Below are 17033 nucleotides of genomic sequence, written 5' to 3' on the forward strand. Positions count from 1 at the left end.
CACAATGTCGCAGAAATAAGCACACATACACACCGAGCCTTCTTTCCCGGGAAGGGATTCCCGAAAAAAAATCCTTAAAACTATAACCACATGAAAAGATGCTTCAGCAACGTTGCTGGTCTAAGCAAAACAGAAAAAACACAGCATAGTGGATGGCTGATTTACAGTGTTGATGGAAATGTTAATATTTTGACATTCGAGTGACTTGGGTTATCCATATATTATGATATTGTGAAAATATTCTAATTTCCTGGTCTTAAAAGCCTCCATTATGGTGGGTGATCCAATTTTTCTTTAACCAATTACCGGATTAATCTAACCGATTCAAATAAGTAATGAATGCATCGAACTGCAGCAGCGTGGCCGCCTCCCCAATACCGCTCATCCTCACCCAAATTCATCCTCAGAGCCACTGATGTAAACCAACAAATGAATATGATGACCATAAAGAAAGACGTGTGGTGAGTGATGTAAATATTGTTGCCTAATAGGGGACCGTCAACTGTGGATCTCCACCAAACCACTTTTGGGTTTTTGAACCACCGCATAGGGGACGGCCCAGGCGAGCCTATAGCAGGAGGCCTGGCCCCGCAACACTGGCATGGCAACAGCCACGTAACCATGGCCCGCTCCTGGTGGAGGGGGGGTGGGCGGGGGTTGTGGGGCGGAGTGGAGGGGTGGAGCTCGGAAAAAACATTGAGCGGGTAGACGGGGAGCCGGCACAGGAGGAAGGCTGATGGATTCTGGGAATCAGCCCCTTCATTAGCCCGCTTTAGGAATCAGCATGAGATGGAGACGCAACATCGGAATTTATTTTTCTCCAAAATGTTCGATACGTCAAAGCATTAATGTGCTGTGTCTAACCACCTGAAGAGGGTGGAACTCAAACAGTTGGGCTGGGAGGATTTAAATTTGAAATTGGATAAAAAAAAAGTGTTTCAAAATAGAAAACTGTATTGGCCGTTCATTGAGTAATTCAGTCTGGCCTTTAGCTAGCTCAGTGTTCTTCTCCAATCCGACCAACACTGCACACAAGCCTGTATGGAGGACTATTGAGCTCTATTCCATATCAAAAGAGTATAGGCTTATTTTTATTACTTTAAGGAAATCACCTCTGTAATACATTTGATATTTTCTATATTGTAATGCATTGCAGAGAATTGAGAAGGCAACGGGAAGAGGATCTCAAAACTTATGTTTTGAAGTGAAAACTCAAGTATAACCAGTACTACGACACCACGTTTAGTGGGACCGAAGCAGTCAGACATACAAACAAAAGTGAGCGAGCAAGGTACAAGATAGAAAGCGAGATTGATCGAAGGGATGCCAGCCAGCCAGGCGACAGCTGTAGCCCAGCTGGACGGTGTCTGACGAGGTCCTTAATTAAGAGACATGGGCAGAAAACTTGGAATGGTCACATGCACGCGGCGAGGACTCTCTGGAGTGCAAAACAGGCCCAGTTATCTGTGTGTTGCGTGTGGTTTGGGCTGCTGCCCTTTGGGACCTTCTGAAACAGTTGCCCTGCTATTATTAGCCCCCGACCTCTTTGCATAAGGGGGGCTACTTGCATCCATCCTCATTGTGTGTGTGCATGTGTGTTCCTGTAATGTGTAGGTGTGTACTATGCGTAGGTGTTTTGCATGATGGCCTCTGTGCTCAGACTTATAACCATCCTTGTGACTTGCGGTAACTGTAGCAGCAGCACTGCTGGCTGAAACAGCAAACCGCAGAGAGAGAGGCAGATAGAGAGAGAGAGGCAGAGAGAGAGAGAGAGGCAGAGAGAGGCAGAGAGAGAGAGAGAGGCAGAGAGGCAGAGAGAGGCAGAGAGGCAGAGAGAGAGAGAGAGAGAGAGAGAGAGAGAGAGAGAGAGAGAGAATAAAAAGACAGAAAGACGCAAACAACCAGAGAAAGACGGCACGGGGAAAAGGGGAGAAAAGGAAGGAGAGGGAGAAAGGGAGGTGGTGTCGATTTTGTGGATCCATGACTGCCTTTCCCCACCTCCCTCTCCCCATTGTTCCTCATCCCCAAAACATATTAATATTAATATGGGCGCCGACCGACCCCGCCCGCCATCGCCTCCCCAAGCTCCGCTCCCTCATCCCTAAAAAATATCACCACCCTAGGCTACCAGTTAATAAAGCCCTCTCCGCTCCCCCCACCCTCACACCGCCACCAACTCCCCCTCCCCAAAAAAAAAGGAAAGACAATAAGAGAAAGTTCTGGGGCCAAATAAAAGGCCAGAAATGAATACGGTCCCGCGGGACGTCCCTCTCCGCCACTGTCACCCTCACAATAATTTGATTTCCTATTAAGTGATTGCTTAATTATAATTACTGGTAATTGTAATTGACTTTTTTTCTCCCCCCTCGCAGTCCCATTGCCCCCGCCCCTCCCGACTCTTTTCCCTCCTTCCTTCCACTTCTGTTGCCAAACAGTGGCGGTGGAATAACCAGAGGAGCCGGACTCAAAGACAGAGTCACGAAGAAAAAAACGGGATACATCTCCGACAAACATAACTAGTATACGTCCAACGGTCAGTTGAAGACGCTATAACTAGGTCCCTTATCCAGACGTTTGATTACAGGATACATGAGATACCTGGAGGTTTTAGGGCATGGTGAATTGGTTTAATCAAGCCAGAGGATATGAGAGTCTCTTTCCCCCTGTAGCTTCGGGGCATGAGGTCGGCTACAGGTCTCCTCGGACCAGATACTTCCTGGTCTTTATGGGATATCCCGGTTAAATAAAGGTTAAAGAAGAGCCCAGTGATTGCTCTGCACGCGCACACACACACTACACACACAACCTAACTACACACATACATACACATATTGAAGTACAGTAGGGACGGCTCGGTCTCCGGTTTATTACACTTTCCTTCAGGCTACAGTTACTGCATAAAAGGCGTATTTGTGTGTGTGTGTGTGTGTGTGTGTGTGTGTGTGTGTGTGTGTGTGTGTGTGTGTGTGTGTGTGTGTGTGTGTGTGTGTGTGTGTGTGTGTGTGTGTGTGTGTGCATGAGTGCATGCATGCGCGCGTGAGTACAAGGAAGGATAGGTGTGGGGGTTTGCGTTGTCAAACACAATTGTAACAAAAAACCCTTTTGCTATGAAACTATTCTTCTGCTCAGAACCAAAGGATAACAGTGGGCTGCAAGGCCTCCTCATCTTCCCCTCAAAGGGTTCTGGGAGGCGTTCGGCACAGAGTCTAATCTGCTCTAAAAAGGCCTTAGCATCGAATGTGGCTCATAAGGGTGGGGAGAAGGTGTATAACTAGGAAGCCCTGATTAAAAGAAGAAACAAAACAAACCTGCCTAAAACAAACAAATAAGTCGTCAAACAACAATGCAACAGTTTGGATCATGTGAGTCTTCTGTTCTGTTTTTTTGACGTGTGTGGGAGTAAGTGAGATATTTTCCAGTAGATTATATTTAAATGTCTACCGCACACTCTGTAAAAGAACTAGCCCCTGCATTAATACAAATGAGCACCTGCAGCTGGCACAACAGATGTTTGAGAGCCCCGCTAGTCGAGTTTCATATTTAGAAAAAAGACAATGCAGAAACAATTTCGTACTATTGTGATGTAGATTATTAACAGAAAAATATCATGTTTCCATTGAACCTCCATTTCAGTAAACTGAACCACTGTTGCCAGGATTACCCATATTACAATAGTATAGTAACTTCCATTTTTAATAAATATAAAATATAATAAATGAATGTCATTGTTTAAATCAAAAGTAACAGACGCCTTTCAGTGTAAAATCCTAATTTTTGGCCCATAGGACCAGAATCCAAAGGCTTTCTGTAATGCCGCTACAGATGTCTGCAGCTAATATAACCATTAAATCCAGAGCCACAACATTTAATTCAAACATATTTCACTATAAAATTAAGCCATCAACAGGCATCCAAAACCAAGGGAGTACGTTACGATTTTTTAAGAGATTAATGGACTAGAAAAGGCTGGGTCGGAAAGTAGTGGAGCGCCGAGAGCGTGATCCGAGAGAGGGCCAGGTACCGAGACCACCAGACCCAGCGTGGGATGTTGGCCTGGGGGAGCAGCGGGCCGGACCGACCGCCACAGCGTGGCCGATCCTTTTCCAGGCCTGTCTCTTTGAGTTTAGCTCAGCGAGCCACCTCCTACTCGCTCTCCCCCCCCACCCATTCTCTCCATCCCTTGATCCTGTTCTCTGCAGGTCCTTCCTCCAAACCACTCGTCCGGTCAATATTTCATATTTTTGCTATACCCCTTTTCTTTATTTTGGGTTTTGATTTGACTGTACATTTCTAATGACCACCTGCTGTCTATTTGATAACTATCGTCACTCACTCTCTTCAGTCTCAAAATAACAAACGGCCTCAAAGTGAACACAATTGTTCATCGCATCAACATACAAAAAAAAGAGAATTTCAATAGTAATGGAGAAAGAAACACTTTGACGTCAACCCCGAACAGAAAAGATTTGCATCATTGTCATGCTCGCACTATTAAGGTAACACGGCGAATAACGATTGGCTCACGACTGCTCCCATCGCACATGACAAAGTATTAATACTGTAAGAATTATCCAATGAGGAAGCCAAAATATTACCATGACATTGAATTTTAGCTGAAAACGTAACGGTGAGAATGAGAAAACGATTGTGATTCTATAAATGCTGATTGCAAATTCTTAGAATAAAAGGTTAAATATTATGAAATGATGTTGACTCTCATGTCTTTTAAAAGCGGCGTTGGCATCATCAACAATCTAATATTTGTCCTATTTCAAAAATAGATTTTTCACACGCCAAGATTATTTAATACTTTGATTTTGCTTGATCAAATTTGATGCATACAACACAATATGCTAATATAATTTGTAACACCCATTGCAAAAAAGGAGATAATACAAGTCAAACTATGGCACAGCCATTAGAGGGTGTGTGTGTGTGTGTGTGTGCGTCTGTCTGTTCAAACACGCTGTGTGGTAGTGTGGGTGTGGCGTTACACCTCGCGTGGCACTGGGCAGCCAAGATAAGACCTGATCCTATCCAGGGCCCACTTCTGTATCGCGCCCCCCCCCATCCCCCCCCATCACCATCACCACCACCACACCCACCCACACCTAGCATCGTACCCCCACATACCAGTGTAATCTCATTTCACCCATTCCAATGTCCTGAACACACACACACACACACACACACACACACACACACACACACACACACACACACACACACACACACACACACACACACACACACACACACACACACACACACAATTCCAGCATCGTCAATTCTGACAATCTATTCGTTGTTATCGGATACATTTCAAAATGAATAACACGAGGAAAGCCTTTCGAATGGCAGGGGGCCCTCCGTGTTGTGAGCGGCTGCTGAGTTAGGCAGCCTTGGTACCAGCTCCTGGGTCCAGAACCTAGACCCAGGGTAACGCTGTTGGCACGCCATCCCATAGCCACGGTTTAGGACTTAGTGCGCTCCGAATACCCAAATGAAAGACACCCATTGCCAATCGTCAGCAAGTCTCTGCACATAGTGACGCACCAGGGTATGAACCTCTTTAAGAGGACTGGTCTGTTAGACGGTTATAGTCCAGACTGCAAAAGACGGGTAGGGAACGGACGGCACATGAGAGGTTACATGGAGGAGTGGAAGAAAAATACATTACATGAGGAGAAGGAATTGGGCTTACCTTGTTCCTGTACGAAAGAGGGATAACCTCTACCATGTACACACGCACACACACAGACCACGACATACAGCTCTCTAAGCCACAAGTCTTTCTGCCAGAGCAATACACACACACACACACACACGCAGACCCACACTGATGTGATCGGCCACCTCGATAGCGAGACGGGCCTTGCTCTCTAAGCTCTGAAACTAAGTTTGGTGTGCACTGACCAGGACGAGGAGGACAAAAAACGTGAAGGAGAGAATTAGAAGGAGGGGTGTGAGGACTGAATGAGGTTTAACCATTACGAGTTCAGCTGAGCTCCAGTGCTCCCTGCCTACGACAACTAACAAACTCATGGAGCAGGAATACACACAGCTCTCTGGGTGGGGAGACGCTAGGCTGGTGCCTGGGATGGTCGCTCTCCCACACCCTCTCCCACCCCACTGCTCTCCAACAGCCGCCAGGCTACAGATATTCACCGTGGGTTTGTCTCCCCACACCCCCAGGGGGGGGGGGGGGGGGGGGGGTGTGTGTGTGTGTGTGTGTGTGTGTGTGTGTGTGTGTGTGTGTGTGTGTGTGTGTGTGTGTGTGTGTGTGTGTGTGTGTGTGTGTGTGTGTCCCCATACTCTTGGCTAAAAGCTTATCTGAGGGGGTTGAGAAAGGATTAGATTATAAAAGTGTAAGAATTAGTGTGAACAAGTGACACAAACCAAGGGAGGAAGAAAGGGAAATGGAAAAAAAGAAAGACTGAAAGGATTGAAAGAGGAGTGGGACCGGAATCAATGTCCCTTGGAGAGAGAGAGCGAGAGCGAGAGCGAGAGCGAGAGAGAAATTCACAAAGTGTAGTGAATGTGATTTGATGGTGATGCCATTTATAAATCCCTCAAATAAAATTTGTTTATAAAGGTCAGGGAAAATTCTAGAAACGTTGCCACACTGCTTCTCCCCGAACCCCACCAAACGACTGAAGATGGGTGTGTGCGTGCGCCAATGTGTGTCTGCGGTTGTGTGCGTAGGGGGTGGGCACTCTAGAAAGTCAAAGGCAGTTCCTCCCAAATTTCCTTTCCTTTATATTCCCTTTTTTTTTCACGTCCATACAATAAGCGCTGCTTCCTCCACTGAAAGCCCCCTCCCTCAGCAGCCCCCTCCCGCCCAGCGTGGCCCGGCCGCACCACACTCTCTGACCCCCCGTGCGCAGACATGGGGTCAGGCTCCAGAGATCACACAGAGGGGCCAGACAAGAAAGTCGAGGAGAAAGACGGAGCGGGAGAAGAAAGAAAGATCCAACCCCTATAACGCCTGCACCCCCACCCCTCCCAAAAAAAAAAACCTTGAGCCGCTCCCCCCCCCGCCTCCAAACCCCCACCCCCGGCCTCCACCCCAGAAACGAGTGGAGGAGGCAGTGAGCAGAAGCGCTCTTGCAGAAACGTCAGCCCAGGGAAATTCAAATGAGAAATAAGGAGCGAGAGGCAGAGCGAGAGAGGGAGAGGGAGAGAGAAAGAGAGCACAATAGTGAGAAATTGGGATAAAAGAAAGAGTGATGGGGTACTGGGTGGAGCTGGGGGGGGCGGTGGGAAGGGTAAAACCTGGAAAGAGGTTGCTGAGGCTGCAGGATAAGGTAATATGTAGATCTGGAGAGATTTGCAGCAGACACTTTTATTCATTTTCTGATTACTCCCTCCTTTGACCCCCCCCCCCCCCCCCCCACCATCCACCCCTCCCTCCTCCAGACCCGCGGCACGCTGTTGTCTTTCCTTCTGTTTGTTTTTGGCATTAGTGCTCCTGTGTCTGTGTGTATGTACAGCGGCACGCTGATTAGAATCCAATATTTTATAAAACATACAAATATACACATTCCCTCACACACACATACACACACACACACACACTCATGTCAGCATGCATGCAAACACACACATTTGAAGATGCCCGGGAGATGAGTAAAACTAAGGGGGGGGGGGGGGGGGTTGTAACAGCTACAAATCTGTAAACATGGCCACACATGCACTGCATTAAACACACAAACATACGCACACATTCATTCTCTTTTCACTCCGCCTTAGCGGACTGTGCTGGGTGTTCTTACTGAGTTGGAGCACAGATCAGCCACCTTATTGTTATCCATCATCATAGTACACATTGTAATTCTCTGAAAACTAAAACATGAAGCCCCGCCCCTGACACACACACACACACACACACACACACACACACACACACACACACACACACACACACACACACACACACACACCTGTGCTGTTGCTTGATTGTCCCTCCAGGTTGAGCGAGATGCTGTGATCTTCAACGTCCTTCCCCTGACCCAGGATCATCCAGGCCTCCAGGATGTCAGAGTTGTCGTCAGACTCTGATTCAGACTCTTCAGATTCTGAGTTCACAAGCACAACAGAGTCCAGACTGGGGCTCCGCGGCCTCTTTGCTCTCGTCTAGGGAAAGTCAAACAACAACCACACCATTATTTTATTGGAATTCCAACCATCTATGGAACTTTATGGATATGTTGTCTTGCATTGACAAATTATCGGTGTATGCTTATGCTAGGTGAAATTAAGTCAGTTTTAACCCTTAGTTCAATTCTGAGCGGTTGCAGCAATGTGGATGAAAGCAGTGTTGCTCAAGGAAATAGGGACCTAGAACCGGCAGCATCATCATAACAATAAGGCAGGAGGAAGTACATCACGACAAAGACTGTACCTGTTGGGCTGGGGTTGAAGACAGCGGAACTCTCTTCGAACTCTGACCCTTGAGGGTACAGACTCCTTCATTATCATCTTCAGAGTGTATAATATCTGTACCAGAGTCGATGACAATTACTTCCTCCAATTTTGCAGAAGACCGTAAAGACTTTGCATTCGTCTTCCCTTTCTTAAGGTTATTCAACTTTAACAAGGCTTGTTTCAGTGCCTGGCCTTCCTGCAGTCCATCCTTGCTTTGTTCAGGGTCTGCACTGACACTTCTTTCCCTCTCCTCCTTCTCATCCTGAAGGTCTTCCCCGTTCACCGCTCCGGTCTCAGAAGCGTAGTGGAGCTGGCTATAGAGGTGGAACTCCACCTCCCTGTTGACCTCTGACCCATCTGAGTCCCCCTCCTCCCCATAGAGGTCATCCTCAAACTCCTCTCTGTCCTGGTAGTTACAGTACATCCCCTAAAACACACGCACACCCTTCCTCGCACACAACACAGACATATACCGGCAGAACCGGGACCTCAGTGGCTGAGAAGCTCCCTGTGGAGAGAAAATAAAAGAAAACAAACATTAAAACGTTTTCAAATATACATTATGATTCACACTGTTATTACAAGTGAGGCAACCAGGACTACAAGGCTCAAGACTGATATGCTAGGAGCACACTGCCCTTCATGTGGTTCTGATCAATACTGTTGTTCATGTCAAATCAAGATACAGTACAACTGAGAACAAATGTGGGTTCCTACTTTCCAAGGACATAGTACACTCAGTCAACCCTTTATGCCTCATACTGGTAACCTCTATAGCTTTTTTGCAGCTTTACGATGAGAGTACATACAGGGACATGAAGGGACCCCTGGCCCATTGCCCTGGTCAGTCCTGCGTGTCTGTGCCATGATGATTTGAAATGATTGGCTCCTAGACTACAGACACCCGTTGAAACGCTACGCTAGGTGGTCACAAGCTGCCCACCGGGGAATTAGGACGGGTGGCGACTCGCTCGTCAAAGGGTTCAAGAAAGACCATTTGTGAAAGTCAAGTACATCGAATAGCCACATGCAGATGGTGCAGGGGCTTTGTTATGTCATTTAGGGGTGATCAGCTACCCTCCTTGAAACAGTGAACGCTAACACATTGTAAAAGCCCAGTTACACAATTGTTGCAACCTCGCGGTGGTTTTCTTTATTATGGTGCTTTCCGATTATTGTCCATATTTGAGCAATTAGTTTGCCTAAAGCTAGCTGAACGCTAACGGCCAAAGTATACGTACTGTCCAGAAGTCTCATTAAGCACAGCTACATTAGAAGGTCAGAGAGAGGTTCAATAGTAAAACATGGACAGCCACTGTACAATAAAACAGTCTACTTATTGTAGACACTCCAATTCCCACATGTGTTCTCCTTACACTTACACGTGTCTGTGAGCACAACAGCCGGTAGGATGTAAACACAAACGGACGTTGCTTTTAATTGCGAAGCAAAGAAACAAACGAATGGGGGATTTCAGAAGGCTGTAATTCATATACCGCGTATATTATAATAGAAGGGAACATGCTTTAACTAACCTTAGGGCAACTGTAATGTAGGGTTTCAGACTTCCTAGGCTGCTCTGGGGGTTACGAAGCCAGAAAACAGTTACTTCCGGGTTTACCACAGGGTAATAGGTTGGCCGATCAGAACGTTTCACCCTTTCGGGATTGCGCCGGTAGTGGTCTGTGAAATCAAACACATATCCCCATAGTTGGACACAGGACTTTTACACAATGATACTTCCATTTTTCATTGTTGAATTTTGATGTACTGAATTATTAAGATTATTCGCATTTAGCTAAGTAAGATATAAGGATAAAGAACACCAATGGTAAAATACAGATATCCCAAAATAATAATTAAACTTATTTCAACTAGGCCTATTTTAACATTTCCCCCAAGCAAATTTCCTTTTCTGATTATAAGACCATAGCAAATTATTAACTAAGAGGCTATATTTAAAAAAAACTAGTTGTGTTAAAACCATTTTTCTTGCATTAAGCTTTGAAAGCTCAAAGAATGCAAAAAGTTTTAGTATGTATCTATACAAAATAGACCTTCATTCCTAGGCCATTATTGTTGATGTGAATATAAATGTAAATGTAAATGTAATTCAACAGACTTGGCTATCGCCATCACTCATATTTATTGCATGTAGGCAGGGGAACCATTAGGATACTCTGGCTGCTACGCAGCCTTTCAAACAGAAACATCCATCTTGTTTCCTCTTTGTAGGAATAATTGCAAACTCTGTGTGTTTGAGCAAAGGGTTCCGCCCTACAAAAAATAGTGAGGGAATGATGTGATGATAGGGGATCAGAGTTAGAATGCCATCTGATCCCAGGAGTTTCTCCATGCGTGTCAGACACAGTAAAGGCCATCACAGAGTTGAATTGTCTCCTTCCAAAGGTTAGGCAGCACCACCCATGGCATCGGTGTCACCCATCTATACCGACATATACAATGCACACGCACATCACACATGACACACACACACACACACACACACACACACACACACACACACACACACACACACACACACACACACACACACACACACGCGCGCGCAAACACATGCATGGACTCACATAGCGTATATCCTTCTCCACACATCACCCTGCGTCTGCTTTGGTTTGGACAGTGCATATGGGGGGCCTTACTCCTTCCCTCTCTCCCCATATTTATCTCAATTGGATGCAGGTTTGGAATGCCTCACTGCCTCGGTGAAATTGTGATGCGGCTGCCTGATTCCGGGCCCCCTACATTTGTCGTTATTTTTCCGTTATTATTTTAAAGCGGAATATAGAGATAGGGGGTGCGCAGGTAGGGAGGGGGTGTACGGACTGAATGAAGGCATCCCGTTCAGGGGGTGCATTTCAGAGCGTCCAGATCAGTGGCGTGTTTTGGATAGGCCTTCTGAGGCCGAGGTCCACTTCCAATCACACATTCCAGAGCAACGGTTCTGCCTGAGGAAGGGCCTTTATTGAGGAGAGGAGGCGGTGAAAGAAGCATGTCATTGTTCTCTCTGGTTGTTATTAGTGTGTTCCTTGTGGCTCACCCGCGCGTTCTGCAAATCAGAAGCTGTACGTTACTGCCACTGATGGAGGTTTGGAGAGGTTTATCAACACGGAAATTGTGGCATATTGGCAATGTATTTTAAGTGATGGCCATATGTCTACTATTTGCAACCTCATCTGCTTTGAAATTTCTGTATTGCCCGTCTAAGACGATCCCAGTTAGGACCTAAGTGCTCTATGTGAGGTGAAGTATGTTCATCACCCCCCATCAAAGGTAGATGCCTGGACCACAGTGATGCTTTAGTGAGGTCTACACTAACTTAGCACAATTTGAAGGGGGTATAATAATGAAGCCACTCAAAGGATTAACACTTAGACTGTAAATTAATTGCAATTTCATACAAGGGAATGGATATTTTATAGTGTGGGTACTGTATCGCCTTCTAAGTGTACTCAGACACACATTTTTACATTGTGGTGGCCTCATTTGCATGTTGACATGCTCCAATTACTTGTTTACGTTACCTTGTAACCGTATTCATCTGAAGCCCTACAGCGCCGCTGTTACAGCCTCGGTCTACAGAGACGTGCTGACGTGAGGACCTCGCCCTGGATGAACGCATCCCAACAAAAATGGCTGCCGTGCATCGATAGTGGCACTCTGAATGTCTGTCCTACAATGTATTGAATGCATATAACCTAAAGAATAGCTCCCATTGATGCTGGTGCTGGTACAACTCATTGTTGGACTTCTTCAGTTATATTTTAAAATACAGTATGCAGCCCAGCAGCACCCACCGTTGCTGATGATCGTGTTTGGTTTAGTTTAGTTGATTGTATTTTTGTCAGGGTTGGACCATCCACAATTCATTTCCTGTGCAGGGATGTAATAATATCAGATAGAAATACAGTTGTCTAAGGCAGCTGTTTTGATCACAACTGATGGAATTGATGAGTGTGAATTCAAATAGCAATTCACACTCATCAATTCAAAAAAGCAATACTATTGAGTCCTCATGTCAATCATACTACTTTGTTAATATTTGTTCAAAAGATTTGCTGCAATGAGTGGAAATAAAGTCCCATATGTTCTCTTTGGAATGTTAACACTTCATCACAATTATTTTGATACAATTAGTGAAAAGGGGAAATTCTCAGACTAGCATTTGATATAAATTTGGTTTTCAATAATTTCCACATGACAGAGAACAAGCTTAACAACACCTTTTTTGGAAGAAATCGGGCGACTTGTGTCTGTAGGGATTACATTTGTGAACACACACACACACAATTCATTATTGCACAATGACTCAAGTCCTCGTTCTAAGCACAAGATCACAATGGCAGGGGCCTTGTCCATGCTCTCAAAGCGTCATGCTGAAATGTTTACCTTTACATACAAATCGCCTGGTGTCATGTTGTGTCACATAATGTTTCATGTACACATAAGGTGTCCCACTTCTATGACCCATAAGCCCGTCTTGCATCTTCGACAGCCCCAAAGAGGAGGTGGATGTACATGCTCAGGGACATGTTTGGTGTTCTATTATATTTTATTCAATCAAGTACACAAATAACAAATAGAAAACAAAAGCAAACTGATACGTTACATTGGCATATACAGTAAATGCATTTCTCACATGCCTTAGCAATAAATGTGTGGAGCCAAACTGTGCAGAGGCAAAACAATATATTATGTAGTTCATGAATTTGTGTTTTCGTGTCTCTGTATTTGCAGCTTGTGTAAGCTATATTCTCCTGAAGGCTTTTATGCTTTACTTCAATGTGTTATCACTCAGAACATGGGAATATTTAAAAATGTAACTCACTTTGACTAACAATATTGAACAACAGACAATAATACAACCATAATAAAGTGTCCTTCCCCGTAAGCTATATGGATGATGCTCAACATTTGCACGGTTGAATAAAGCTTACAGGCCCCATAAATAAATTGCAACTATTCCTCTGTTTACGTGTTTACTTATTGTCCTAATCGTTTCTTTATTTCGTGTGTCTCGCACTCTAATGCGATTCTTTCCGGTTCCGCACGGTCAGAGCCACAGGTCATGCAACCAACAGCCTATTCTCCCCAACCCAGTTTCTTATAAATTATATTAATTAGTGCAGAAATGGGAAACAACCAAGTGAGGATTGATATCCGAACTATAGAAAATTGTTTTTTGATATCTTGGTGACATTGTGTATGAATATATACCCTCCATTGGTCTTTATTGTGAAATCTTAATAGGCCTATGCGTTTAATCCAATTAATTGATTTGAACGTTTCTGACATTTTCATGATATAGTGACATGTTTTATAACTATCCTAGAGAAAAAAGGTCATACCTTGAATCTTACTTTGCCTCGAATTGAAACGACGACAACAAAAATATGAATAATAGTAACAACAATGATAATATTATTACTATTATTATTATTACTATTATTATCAATACATTAATATTAATTGTTGTAGTTGTTCACAGCATTAGCCTTTTTTTCGTGTACAAAAATGGACTCATTCATAACGTCAATATTTGCGATTATTTACGCATAGACGAGTTTCACGTACAATAGCGGCAAAACGTTACAAATGTTGTGTTTTGTTTTCCACAATCTGTGGGCGCGAGACGAAGGTCAGGGTCGCAGGGGGGCAGCGCAAGGCGACAGGTCGCGCCAAATGGGTCCCTGTCTCGCGCTTTGTTCCGTCCTCAATTGTTTGGTGCTCGCGCCTGAACCCAGGGACCTACAACAGGGTGAGGGTGGCCTTTTCCTCTTCGAGCTATTTTTTGCCTTTGATGAATAAATGATACATAAATGTTTCAAGTTTGTTTAACACATAATGGAGCTGGTGCGGTTATCTCAATCAATCAAGTGTTACAGGTGGTTGGGAAGGTTATTCAATCAGCTTGTGAAATGTGTATAAAATGTGGGAATCTTTGTCACACCCGCCGAATGTCATTAAACAACTTGAATGGGAATTTATTGATATAAAGTCGTCTACAAAGGACCACGCTGAAAAACAGATCACGACGAGCCTCCAATATCATCAATAATACATTGAGTAGTTGAGAAGACATTCGAAAAGAAACCCCGTTCTGACAGGAAACAAAGAAAACAAGGAAGAATAAGTTTGAAGAAAAAGTGAAACTCCAGTGACAGATGCTGCAGCGTCTTTTTATTGCGGGGGCCGCCTGCTCGCGTTCCCGTGTGCGCCTCTGTGGGTCTGTGTGTAGGTGTGTGCTCGTTTGCCCGCGTGCGCATCTGTGGGTCCGTGTGTACGTGCGTGCTTGCGCGAGAAGACAGAAGGCCGGACATGAGCGCACATTGAGAGAGCGGCTCTTTTTACTCGACGTGATCATTTCACGCTTCCCCCGAAGCCTCTTTTCCACCTAAAACGTTTAGTCGCAGCTGAGTGAACACTTGCAGGAGTGCAACAGGGAGCGGAAGGGTCGAATTATTTCAACCTACAACTCACCCAAAAGTACTGTAGGGCGAAAAGGAGAGAAAAAAGAGAAGGGAGCAAGTGAGAGAGAGGGAGCAAGAGAGAGAGAGAGAGAGGGTGAGAGTGTGTGTGAGAGAGAGAGAGAGAGGGAAAGAGAGACAGTGGAAGAAAAAGTTTTTCTCTCCCCCTCCCCCGCCTCCGTCCCTCTACCTTTCTCTCCACCACCTCCCCCTTTCCTACCCGGGAAGCATGGAACAAGAGCCCAAGAGTGCGGCGCTGCGGCTGGGGAGAGCAGGTAGGACGGCTTTGCCTCAACTTTGGGAAAGATCTTGGCATGGGCTGTTTGTTGTTATCTTGTTGGCTCTCACCCTCACATTATTTGTGCCTAGGGTTTATTATAACTGGATTTAGTTTGTGTCTTTCTTTCAGTCCACAAAACAATCCTACCGTTGAATAAATACACTTTAGGTTAACTTTTCTCGATATATGCGGGTTTTTGGTTTTCTGATTATTTAGAATTTTGTGAAAATGCATTAATTCATAATTATTAAGACAAACCTATGTCATCTTACAATAAGCTGTGGTTGTAACTTGGGTTTTATGCGTGTTATATATATATGTATATACATTTATTTATTTATACATTTATGTATCCTTATATATATTATTTATATATCTTTTTTTAAAACATAATTTGAGTTAGTATTTAATTATAAATATGAATCATTACAATTATTGTTATAATTTGTATAATATTTGTATGTTTTATACAACTCCAAACGAAAATAATCTTACTATAGCTGCAGTTCTACTATGTGAAACTTTGACCTCGGCCATATGTTTCCTGTATGCTTATTCGTTACACGGTTTAAATAATTTGCTTGCTAGTGTCTTCGGATTAGGGAAGTTGGCCTGGGGCATCACACGTTTTAATAAAAACCTGAACTCAATATTCCTCTAATTGGCATACATGGCGATGCTGGGACCAGGTGACCTGGAGGCGCGGTGCAAATAAACAGTCGCACGCACGTCCCAGCGCGAGTAAACACACCAAGATAAACAGGCCTACTCACACAGACACAAGAACGGAGCACTTTATATAGATATGGCTTATTTATCGTTTTCTGATGGCTGAGTTTCAGACGATTAAACATATGTCCAATTAATTTCTGATATGGGCGGAGAGAATGATATGTTTTAATGCAATATAGGCCTACCTATTAAACAGAGGCTGTCACGTGATCACATGATCACTCCGCTGCGACATCATTGATAATATGTCGTGTGTTGCATAGGTAATGCTGGCATGTGACCACCCTCCCTTTGGGGAAGGTAACTTGTCAGATGCATCCAGTCTCAGAGCAGCCCTTCCTCTGCGTGCAGTATATGTGCTTACAGGCCTGCATAGGCCTATATGAACGTGGACTTTTTTTTATCCCATCCGCAGATGATGAGGTGGTCATAAATGCCTTGTTGCCTATCATCTGTCAAATTAGAATTATAATCAAAAACTTCTCAATCAAAATATTCGGCCGTGCCTCGCCCTTCCCCAACTAATTGCAGGATTCGGCTGATGCCGCAGTTATTGCGGTTATGTGTTTTTTCATTCTGTGGAAGACTCCTAATAAAGGATGAAGGCCTCTATGGCACTATTGGATAACAATCCTGAGAGGGAATCATGGCTGACGGGAGGGCTTTGACTTGTTCTGTGTGCCGATACCTACGTTCTCTCCGCCTCACTTTCACGTTGATTCCGTGGACGTGCTTGTGTTACAAATAGCATCGCATCTTTAAGACGAGCTCCCCGCCACTCCCAGGTCCCCGCGACGTGTTTGGTGAATGACTCCCAGCCGTCCTGAAAACGTCCCGTCTCTGACGATATAAACGCACTGGTTTCATGATTCCAAAACTTGGTCAAACATGCACATCGCGCCATCACGCTCCAGTTTGAGGTGGAAGAAAAATAAGTAGAAGAAGAAGAAGAAGAAGAAGAAGAAGAAGAAGAAGAAGAAGAAGAAGAAGAAGAAGAAGAAGAAGAAGAAGAAGAAGAAGAAGAAGAAGGAGAGAGAGAGAGAGAGAGAGAGAGAGAGAGAGAGAGAGAGAGAGAGAGAGAGAGAGAGAGAGAGAGAGAGAGAGAG

At 44.6% G+C, this 17033-nt stretch overlaps 2 protein-coding genes across 3 annotated transcripts in view; one reads left to right on the forward strand and one right to left on the reverse strand.

Annotated features, from left to right (window-relative positions):
- The window catches only part of zcchc7 (zinc finger, CCHC domain containing 7), a 37718-nt gene extending 27650 nt beyond the window's left edge, over positions 1-10068 (reverse strand). Inside the window, exons 1-3 of one of the 2 annotated variants that reach the window (XM_030351821.1) lie at positions 9963-10068; positions 8405-8935; positions 7944-8136 (exon numbers count right to left, since the gene is read on the reverse strand). In XM_030351821.1, the coding sequence (XP_030207681.1) occupies positions 7944-8136; positions 8405-8851 (640 nt within the window). In that variant the 5' untranslated portion in view covers positions 8852-8935; positions 9963-10068. Of the gene's footprint in view, positions 1-7943; positions 8137-8404; positions 8936-9809 lie in introns of both variants that reach the window. The other variant, XM_030351822.1, reaches the window with a different exon arrangement.
- Positions 10069-14640: 4572 nt separating this feature from the next.
- Positions 14641-17033, forward strand: part of pax5 (paired box 5) — a 50771-nt gene continuing 48378 nt past the window's right edge. Inside the window, exon 1 of the mRNA XM_030351094.1 lies at positions 14641-15190. Within this exon, the coding sequence (XP_030206954.1) occupies positions 15145-15190 (46 nt within the window). The 5' untranslated portion in view covers positions 14641-15144. The remainder of the gene's footprint in view (positions 15191-17033) is intronic.

This window comes from Gadus morhua, chromosome 3 (assembly GCF_902167405.1).
Source record: "Gadus morhua chromosome 3, gadMor3.0, whole genome shotgun sequence".
Classification (NCBI taxonomy): Eukaryota; Metazoa; Chordata; class Actinopteri; order Gadiformes; family Gadidae; genus Gadus; species Gadus morhua.